Raw genomic sequence first — 10,749 nt, 5'->3', positions numbered from 1 at the left:
CCGGGAGCCCGTGGATGCATCGCGCCGGGAACGCAGCGTGTCTGCCGCCGCTCGCCCACCGGGGCAACGCGCCAGAAGTGGAGTTGATTCAATGTTTAAGCCCGGGGGGACTTGTACTACAGCAGGTCACTGGAGTGCAGAGTGCTCGGCTCTCGTTTCCAACAAGATGCCTTATTTCACAAAACTCCTTTTATTAATTTTCTGCTTAGTTCTTCTCGTGGAAAGCAGAAGGCACAGGAGGAGGAGGTGGACGACCCATCCGGATGTGCAGAGGGCAAGGTAAGGGTTGCTAAACCATGTCTGTATCTTTTCCTGCAGTGTTACAAATATGTTAGTACAGGCATATAAAAACCTACTCTGTCAATGTCTTCATGTATACTGTGTGTGCAAACAGCTTTACAGGGAATGTTTTTGTAACAGTCTCTGGTAGTATAATCAGTTTTGTGGGTAAGTGGACAATTCTATGGCTAACCTTGATTAACTGTGAGTGAGGCAGGTTTTGCAGAGAAGTTCACTGCTTCGGTATGGATTGTGCTAAAATTATTCTTAGCCATACCTGCAAATTTCTGAGGGAATTCGGAGGAGTTGCAGTTAACAGAGATGGCCAAATGTGCATACCGTTTAATGTTTCAGCACTGTTTCTGGGCAGGTTATTCACCTGCTTGCTGCAATGTCCGTGTTACTTATATTCACTTGCCCATTATGCTCTGACAATTTGAGATGGGGATGTTGGTTAGCACACATAGTGGTAATTGATAACAAATTAAACCTTGGAAGTTAACCAGGGATTGTAAAATTAATTTATTTTTTTGTAATAAACACATGTAAGCATAAAAAAATGTATTTTAAAGTTAAGTGAAAGCACAAGAAGGAGTTAAAGGTCTTAGTAAAGTTTATTAGATTTACCGCTGCTGAGATTTGTCTAGAGGTTTACATTAGAAAAGATAATCTTCCAAACCTGCCAGACAGTCCAAAATATGTTATCCTTTTTTGTGGTTATGTCATCCAGTGGCAGTTATATCTTACAAGACTATTCATTGTTTGAAGGGCTCACAAATAAAATTGGGTTAATCCATCTTATTAAATGGTTTCACTATGGCAGTAAACTTCCAAATTTTCATTTATTTTTGTGGACTTTTTTGTTTATCACTCAACACTTTTATAGAGAGTGTTGTTACTTGAATGTTTTGAAAAGAAACATGATAAATTAGAAGCAAAAAACCTATAATATGCTATCAGATTTATACTACTTATTGAAAAAATACAGTGACATATGCTTTTAGTGACGTAAATGTTAAAAAGCTGAAACAGCCAGGGCCTGATCCTGAAATCCCATAGTCAACTGAAGTTTTACCACTGAAGTTTACAGAATCTTAATTATTGAATGAGATCTTTCATCGAACTCTGAAAATACTCCAATGCCTGTATTCTGAGGAACGTGGGGGATTGAACAGTAGCACTTCCGTGCAAACCTTTCTGTGTAGTAAAGATCACGTATTTTATAGTAATAAAATAGAGTAAATACTTCTTTAAATATTAATTTGCCCTGAAGTAAAAGTTTCCCTGCTTTAAAAGTTTTGTGCTTTATTTGAACTTGGAAAAAAGTTCTACAGTGCCGATTTTTTCATGAGTTGTAACGGACTGAAAGTCAATGCACCGCTAAAATTATTTCTATAAATATACTACAAAGAGTAACAATGCTATTTAGTATTCTATGGTGTTATGGTTTAAATTAACAATTTTCCGTCTAGGTAGGATCTGAGGAACTATATGCCATATATATATACACACATACATACGATTCCTATGCAATGTAGTTATTAAAAATTTTATAAAATCAGGTTTTAGAGATTGTCAAATGAGAATGGAATTTTAAATATGGAGAATTATGCAATGTTGCAACAAAAAGAAGTGTATGGACCAGTGTTGTTAATATTTTAATTTTCCTATTCAATTATATTTCAGTCTTTATATTTCAGTATTCAATTGTATTTATTTTAAATTTCATGTTCATTATCAATTATGTAGAAAAAAAAATTAATTGTCCCTAAAACAACAATGAATAGTGCACTATTCCAGTAAAAAGAAACTAAAGCTAGTTCCTAGGCTGGTTTCCTAGTCATATAAGAGAAATTGAAAGAATTATCTTTTAAATAATTCCATCACATTTTCTGCTTTGTATTTCTCTTGCTGACTTACCATAAGAAACAGAGTAAATTTTACAGTACAGTAAACTTTCCTTATTAAAGAAAATTTATTCCTATATTTGGGAGTCTCCAGCTGGTAAGTTTGATATTTTGTGTCCACTAAGGTGTGACCTAAAGATCTTTATATGGACTTCAAGAATATCGCTTGGGGTGTGCAGGTGCAGAGCTCCTTCAGCGCTGCAGTTTCCTGCTCAGGCACTGCACAGGGGTTCCCGGGTGCAGAGGTCCTTCAGCGGAGCTCTGGGCGCTCGGGGTGGCTGCTCCTGCGGGTTCTGGAACTGCTCTCTGCCACCATGTGGAAAAGTTGTTGAGTCTATGCCTAAGTGAGGAAGGAACAGAAAGGTTAGGAAGCCAAATTAAGAATTGCCAGGTTAAGTTGCCTGTGCATCGCTAATTACTCCTGGTTGTTTGTGTTAATAGCTTGTAACACATTATTTTTTTTCCATGTGCAGAGCCTCGCTCAGCGCGCTGAATGGATAATCCTTGCTTGATTAGAAACTGCCCTGCCTTTAATTTTCTCTTACTCCTGCATCTCCCCCCTCACTGATAACACATCTCTGCTCCTACAGATTGAGGTATAACATAAAGAAACAACTGCCTGTGTGCATCACTGCCCTGAGTGTTGCCCGAGACTGCCTCACTATGCTCTGGAGAGCCCAGGCTTTGTGTAGGAAATTGGGGTGTGCTCATCGAGTAGCAGCTCCTGCCTTCCTATTTTGATGGTAGTTTTTCACATTTTCCATGGTGTACAGTCCATGCCACTTAGATTGAGAAACTGAAGGACATCAGTGATACTTGTTTCTATGAAGCTGAGTGTGTTCTTGCTGATATACAGCAAGATGTACGAATGGTGCATGAAACCAAGGGCTCTAGAACTGTAACAGCATTGTTGGTTAAACAATTTTGCATTTCCTTTTGTTTGGAGAATTCAAGTGATAAATGAATTGTGAAGTAAAACATTTTGTTGGAGTCATCTGGGTGACTGCTGGGCAGGGCATTGTTGTTTGCCCCAGCCTTTCTTGCACACCAAAGAATAAATTTACACAGAGGAAGAACAGGCTGGCGCTGAAGAAAACAGTGTAAATATGGAAAGCTGCAGGTGTGTGTGTCAGACGGTCTGGGTTGCCAGGTTGATATCTGGGATTTTCCAGAGAGCTGTGTACACAGTTTGGGCTTGTGCTGCCAGGGCAGGTCAGACTTGCTGAGGGTAGAACTGGCTGCACAGTGTATGTAGCTGTGCTTGCATCTTCCTCAGAGCATCGATCTTACCCCAAGTGCCAAGCAAGTGCTGCTGGAATGTCCAGCACTGAGTTTTTTAAAGGGTTTTGGGTACTCTACAGTAGCTCAGCAGTGTCTGCCTCTAAGAAATGGTAAACAAATGCTGGCAATCCTGCTAGATTATCCAGCTGGACAGAATTTCCAAAAGACAGAAAGAAACTCTGAAAATTAGTGGTTTTGTTAATATTTACTGGTCTGTAAAAATTGCTGGTAATGCTTCTGGTAATGTTTATTGCTCGGCATAAATTGAGAACTCAGGAGACATTTACCATCTCTGTTGTGCCAGTGAATGCCATGTTTCCAGTGACCCGTGCCCACCCTACTCTCAGTCTGCCTGTTCCTCTCTCCTACCAGCCGTGTGAAGCCTTGTGCTTCAACAGCAGAAAAACTGAAAAACTGCCTTTGATACAGAAGTGGCTTTGGCCTGTTCTTACCTAAAGACTTCCTGCCAAGGTTTTTGGAAGTGGTCAGTCCTTTGGAGAATCTCATTAGAGATGCCATTTTCAGGGCATGCTACATGCCAGCCTTAGGCTGGGGCCCAGAAGCAGAAGGCAATCACCAGGACACGGCAGCACAAGGCTCAGCACACAAACCTTTTCCAAACATCATTCCACTGGAGCAAGCAGTCTGGTGATCCCTGCTGAAACTGCTGCTGCTGGCCGCAACTTCCCTCTGCTGCCTTGTGGAGCTGCATTTTCCCCCGTTTTTCAATGGATACTGCAGACACATCCTCCAGCCTGTGCTACCTCCCAGCCCTCACAGATCCTCTTTGCTCTATTGGCAGTTTCTCAAAAATGTGGAGTTTGTTAGTGCTGCAGTGATTGAAATGGAATAGCCGTTTTTTACAGGTGTAGGGCTAGCCTAGGACTCAATCCAGGGCACTGCTGAACCTCTGGTGCAGGGTGTGATGTCTACTGAAGCTTTTTTCCCAACACTGCAGCATCAGCCAGGGCCAAAGAACAATGTGAAACAAAAGCAGGGAGAGAAAGTGTATGATAGCAGTGATCATGCACACCCTTTGAGTTTGTGTCCATCCTTTTTCCAGAGTCAGATTTAGTTTTTCCAGAAATCTTGCAAGGAAAGTCACTTTCCCTTCCTTCCTGCTCCCAGCATAGACCCACAGATGAGTAAGTGTGAGGCATTTTACATCCAGAGGTAGGGCAACAGAGTGCCTCTTTCCTGAGACTCTGGAAGCAATAGCGACTGGTGTGGCCACCCAGCTCAAGACAGACCTATCTTGTGGAGATGCCAGGCCTTCCTGGGCAGCTGGGGCTCCTAAAGCACTTGAACTGGTGGCCTGGACAGGCACTGGAAAGATACTTTGCCAAAATTGAGGATCTTGATGTTCCCAGTTTGTCAGAAAATTCTCAACCATATCTGATCCCACATGATCCATGCATATTAAGCTTAAAGATGGACTCATAACACAGCGGTGAAAATATATTTGGAACTCTCATCTAGGAGTGAGCTAATCATTATGACAGTCATAAACTGTTCTTGTACTTTATTTAGTTCAGCTTCTAGGGCTTTGTGTTGCAGCAGTCACATCCTTTGGTGGTTAGATAAACAGGAGGCCTTGTACCTTCCTAGGTGCTGGGTTTTCACAGTGTGCATCTCCTCCAGCTTACTGTGGCTGCTACACAAAGTAAATGATGCTTTCACCTAATGTATTTTGGGATTTTTTCCCTCCCCAGAGAATATGCTGAAGAGTTGTAAGATTTTCACTGAAACTGTAGAATTATTTCTCTGCATCCCAATATGTAACTGGAGCCAAGGTCCCATGGCCATGAGTTACCATCTCGTGACCAAAATGCATCCTGAATTCTCCAGGGGAAGGTGCAGAAACCTGCCAGACTCTGGCTGCCAACAGCTGTGCCATGCTCAGGATGGAGACCACGCTTCCTTTCAGGCTCACCACATGAGCCATTGCCTCCTGCCCTACAGCACAAGACTGTTTCCAGTCTGAAAGTTCTTCACCTTGCTCTGGAAAGGTCTGAATGTCTACATAGACACCTACCCTTTTTTGCTGAGCTGTTATCTGTAATTTCTCATGCCATCAAGAATTAATTATCTTTGATATACTGGGCAATAGAAAAAACATCTATTTTATGCAATTGAGACAATTCTGAGTAAAAGTGGAAAGAAAAATATATTTTAAAAAATTAAGGCAACAATACAGAAGCCTTTACAGAAGCTCAATGAGTTATCGGTCACCTTCTCTCCTCTTTGAACAGAAACAATTCTTCACAGAAGTCAGATTTATCAAATTTATGCCCATTGAATGAAATAGAAAGAGCAATAAAATTATATATTAAAAATTGGGAAAAAAACCAAAAGGGGATGGGTGGATTTAAACAAATTGTGGTGAACTGTGGAGAATGCACAAAGCCGAAAGAAACCCTGACAAATCTATAATCAGAAATGCTAAAGACCATAAGTACATCAGGGAGGATTTATGAGATACTGGTGATCAGATTGTCAGCAAAGGCACCCTGTGGGCAGCAGTGTTCAGAGCACCCTTCAGCTCCACAAGAGCACTGGCAGCTGGTGTCACCTCTGCTGCAGGTGATGAGATGCTCCCTATGCCAAACAGCAGAGGGGCTGGCATGGGGTACTGCCAGAGAGGGGCAGAAGACAGCACAACTGATATCAAATGCTGTTATGAAGAAATTTTTTTTCAAACAAACTTGGTCTTGAATTGGATTAAATAGACAAAAGTAGTAATAAATTTTAAAGACTGTGTAGACTTCCTGTCATTAAAAATATTTCAATACAAAAACATTGTAAATGGATTAAATTGATTAAAAAGGGACTGTCAGAGCTCTTTCTGTACAATCTGAATTGGCTGTCATAATACCTGAAGGATTGGGCACAAACTGATGATTAAATGATGGTTATTAAATGCAGCCCCTGGCTCAGGACATGCCTGAAAACCTCTTTTCTTCCTAAGACAGTATCCATGTCCCCAGCCAGCCCTCTAAACCTCTGCAGCCACAGACTGCTTTCAGCAGCTCTCCTGTGTGCTCTTTGCTGTCTGATGATTTTTAAATAATTGATCAAAATGTAACATTTCAGTGAGGCTGAGCCATTGATTTGTAAGACAACACTGCCAGGGTTTTCCATACTAATTCCTTGTACAATGCATTCCAGTGTTTTATTGGATTTTTAATTTGACTTTTTCACCCCCTTCTTTGAGGAGAGAGACTCGATTGAGCATTCCCTGGTAGTTTGGCTTTTCCCTGATAATTAAAATCAAGCAGACACAGGAAGATGCCTTTCCTGACTTGCAGCCTTTCGGGCACAGAGGCCGAGCAGCACAGGGTGAAGGGGAGCGCTTTGGCAGCTGCCCTAACTCTGCAGCAAAACAAAGCTTCCCCCTGCAGCAAGCAGTTAAAAGCCAAGCTTTTGCCTCCAAGCGTTCCCATTAATGGCTGTGCTTGGTTTTACACCCCTGCTTTTAGGTGACCATAATGCAGCCCTGTCGGGAGGGCGCTTGTTCTGGCTGGCTCTTTCTCACAGCCAGCAGGGAGAGAAGCTCTGGCATCCCAAGTGAAATAGGAGCCCAAAATAACCGGAGGGAGATCCAACCCTTCCTATGTAGCATGTGCCCTGGGCTACAAGGGGTTATAGTCCTTCAAAGCATCTATTTGATACAAGTATTTTTGAATTCTGTTGCTTCCTGTTCATCTCCTTATAGTAAGGAAATGGGTTTTTGATGTTAGCTGCAGCTATCAACACCCTTTAGGTTTCATCATTTCTTTCTTGAACTTAGTGCTCTGATGGGAAACTATCCTTCTGATTTGTGATTTATGCTCCCTTTGGCTCATAATTATAGTGCTTAATATTTTAATGAAGCTAAGAACATCCCTTACTATACCCACATTTATGAGTGGGGTGATTGTTTTGTATTCTGAGTCCTTGTATTCTGAATTCTTGATCAAGACTTTAAGCCTAAGTAGTCTCTTTATTTTTCCTCCAAGATTTTTTGTTCTTTATTTTCAGTCATATCTTTTCCACATGAGAAAAGGAACCTGAACCTTTTGTATAAAGTTCTTTCTATTTATCATAATTGTTTTCAGTAAGTTACTGGAAACCAGCTAATTGCACCAGTACTTACAACCTTGTCAGCTCTTATGTCCAGAGCAAAGGGATTGAGGAACCTTCATGTTCCAAGTCTTCCCCTCACAGCACTGCAGAACAGTCAGGGATGCTGATCTGGATTTTCTTCCAGAAGTGCATGCAACTTGTTTATCTGCTAGTTAGTTATCCCCTTATGGGATTTTAGTGGCTATCTTGCACTTTTCTCGGGGGTTTGTTGTCATCCTTGTTCCACTGATATCATACAATATCTCAAATAAAAAGTTAGAATTTTTCCTACCTTAATGTTCAGAAAAGTGAGGGACTGAAGCCTTCGTTAGATAAAACTCCTCTCTTGCTGCTGTTGTGGGGAGGAATGGGTGGTTTTGCTGCTGCTGAAAGCCAGAATACCCTCTGTCCACACAAACTGCTGGCACTGAATTGGTGAAGTTGGTGGGACAGTTTCCAAGTGGTGTATGGCATTGCGTGACCAGCGCTGCAAAGAGCTTTTTCATGACAATGCTGCCTTGGTACCTGGCCAAATCCTGGCCAGGTAACGTGGGGCATGCAGCTGCTGCCCCTGGTGCCTGCTCTCAGCTGCAAAGGCATTCCCTGCATGCAGCTCCCCTGTGAGATGCTGTGCTCTGTGCCTTGTGCCTCCCTGCAGCCGGGGCATCTGGGGCAGAGGGAGCAGGGCTGCCTGTGGGCACAAAGGCCTGAGCTGATGCTGTGGAAAGGCAGCTCTGTGTCTGTGTTTGGTGCTGGCAGTGTCCCCACAGTCCCTGGGATTGTGCCTGCAAAGCTGCTGCTCCTGTGGCTCCGAAATTGGGCTGGCAGTTGTGGCACTTGGGCACAGAGACATCGGAGCAATGCTATTGCTGTGTTTAGCAGGTGTGGCACAGGGACATCAGAGCAATGCTGTTGTTGTGTTTTGCAGCTGTGGCACAGGGACATTGGAGCAATGCTATTGCTGTGTTTAGCAGGTGTGGCACAGGGACATCAGAGCAATGCTGTTGTTGTGTTTTGCAGCTGTGGCACAGGGACATTGGAGCAATGCTATTGCTGTGTTTTGCAGTTGTGGCACAGGGACATTGGAGCAATGCTGTTGTTGTGTTTTGCAGCCACATCTTTAAGAGGAATCGGGACTTGACCAAGGCCTGGAGAGGAAAGACGGAGCAGCTTCTCAGAGTGGACGAACACGACTTCACCATGCGGCCCGCCTTTGGAGGTGAGCATCAAATGGTTCTCTTGATGCTGTGCTAATCTAATTAAGATTAATCTAATTACCCAATTAACAATCTAATTAAAAACCAAGCAAACAAACCTGTGTCCAGAGGCATCAGTGTGAAGGGAAAAGGCTTGGTGCCAATTCAGAGAGGCCTCATGCTCATCCTCCTTGCCCTCTCTGCTCTGTACATTTCCTACATTTCCTCCTGTTGCTGCAGTTGGCTCTGGTTTTGGCTGGCATTCCCCAGAGTTTAGGATGGACCCTCCCAGTGAGTGTTTCATGCTGTTGAAAGAGGGACAAGCTGCAGGTTTTAATATTCACCTATGGTTGTGAGGTTGCAATGAGCTTTTCAGCTGATGTGGTTAAATTGCAAAGTAAAGGAACTCATTGGGTGGATCACAGCCTGCCATTACCAGGAGAAAACAAATCTAAAAATCCTGAAAAATGTTCTAAAAATCTTGTCTCAAACTCTCATAAGCAAATCAAAGAGTGGGAGGGGAGACCTCTGCCAGCTTCACTTCTGCCTCTGATCACACCCAGTTACAGGATGTGCTTGCCTGGCCTTTCTAGACTCACTACTGCAGAGAGAAGAGGGAACCTGAAAAAAACCTGCTGGAACACCAGTATGGCAATGCCTCTTCTGATTTCATCAATAACAAATCCCTCCAGAGCTAAGGGCAAAGTTTTCTGTAGCTTTCCCTGAATGACTAATGCTGCATCCTTTGTCAGTTGCCACCCAGGATGAAGGGCTGCCTCTCCCTGCCCAGCGGGACACAGAGTGTTGTGCCCTTTGCACCTGGTCCATAGAACAGAGCTTCTCAGACCTGCCCATTCCTGGTGTGGCTGAAAAAACTTTTCTTGCCCTCAGTGCAGATGTGCCATTCTGAGAGCACAGTGCTGACCCCTGCTCACAATTTTTATATATATTTTTAAACTCCAGAATTCAAAACCTTTCATAACCAGGGTTTCCTGCCCCTGCAGATGTTATTTATCAGCAAGTTGCACTCCAGCCTAAACATTGGAGTCAACTTTTTTTTAAATCAGTGTTATCTTGGTCTGCTGCTTCTGTGGTTGAAGAGTTTGCCCTAAATTGCCCTCTGGGTGGAGAATGGGCAGATCTCCCTGGGGCTGGTGGGACCACACCGAGCCCTGGGTGCAGCTGAGGCTCAAGGATGAGGTCTGGGAGCTGGCTCTGGAGGCACTGGGTTTCTTTATGAATTGGCTGTAAAAGTGTGAATTCACCAAAGTGCACATGCCTCCCTAAATCCCAGGTATGCCCTCCTGTGCTATGAGGTCAGAGGATGCTATCTTTGGTTTTCTGACCTTTTTTTTAATTTTTTTTTTTTTTAAGCCAACCTCAATTTTTGTAGCTTGGCTGTTGACTTCTGAGTGCCTGATATGGACAAACTGAAGGTGCTGATCTGTCCTCTCTGCAGCTGATGTGTCCAGGACAAAAGACCTGCTGGTCTGATGGGTGGGATGATGGGGCTTCTCTGGGAGGAAATTTGGACTCCCTACCTTGCCTCTGCTGGAGACAGCTGGGGAGCCATGGTGATTTTTGAACTTTTTCCCCCTAACTGTGTGTATGTCAGGGCATCCTGCCTGTTTTGGGGAGAAGCTGCAGGGTTTTGTTCTGTTGTGCTGATGGTTTGGCACCCAGTGGCACCACTGCACTGTATTTCTGGAAACATCTGAATTTTACTGTTTTCATCAGTGTCACAGGGTCCTTGAAGAACACATTTCAGCACAGGTCACATCAAACAGACACATGTAATTACACAGACACTCTTCTAGTGTTAATGGAACTGCATTTTAATCTCTCTTTTGCCTTGTTTTCCCATGCTACCTCCCATCACGATTCTTCTAGAGCCAAAATTTGGAATAACATTTATAAAACTGAGAAATACCCTAAGAGGCTTTGCTGAGAAGGTTCTTTTCTTCTATAAAGGAAAAACATGA

The 10,749-nt window shown here is 43.1% G+C and overlaps 1 protein-coding gene across 1 annotated transcript in view; it reads left to right on the top strand.

Annotated features, from left to right (window-relative positions):
• Positions 1-151: 151 nt before the first annotated feature.
• LOC128939200 (gamma-aminobutyric acid receptor subunit rho-2) overlaps positions 152-10,749 on the top strand; it is a 31,057-nt gene continuing 20,459 nt past the window's right edge. The window contains exons 1-2 of the mRNA XM_054280033.1: positions 152-279; positions 8,684-8,790. Coding sequence (XP_054136008.1) covers positions 167-279; positions 8,684-8,790 — 220 coding nt within the window. The 5' untranslated portion in view covers positions 152-166. The remainder of the gene's footprint in view (positions 280-8,683; positions 8,791-10,749) is intronic.

This window comes from Melozone crissalis, unplaced genomic scaffold (genome assembly GCF_028551555.1).
Source record: "Melozone crissalis strain CALT ecotype California unplaced genomic scaffold, PUWL_Pcris_2 ptg000027l_1, whole genome shotgun sequence".
Lineage (NCBI taxonomy): Eukaryota > Metazoa > Chordata > Aves > Passeriformes > Passerellidae > Melozone > Melozone crissalis.
The sequence above is the reverse complement of the archived record's forward strand: the minus strand, read 5'-3'. Positions and strand labels throughout refer to the sequence as shown.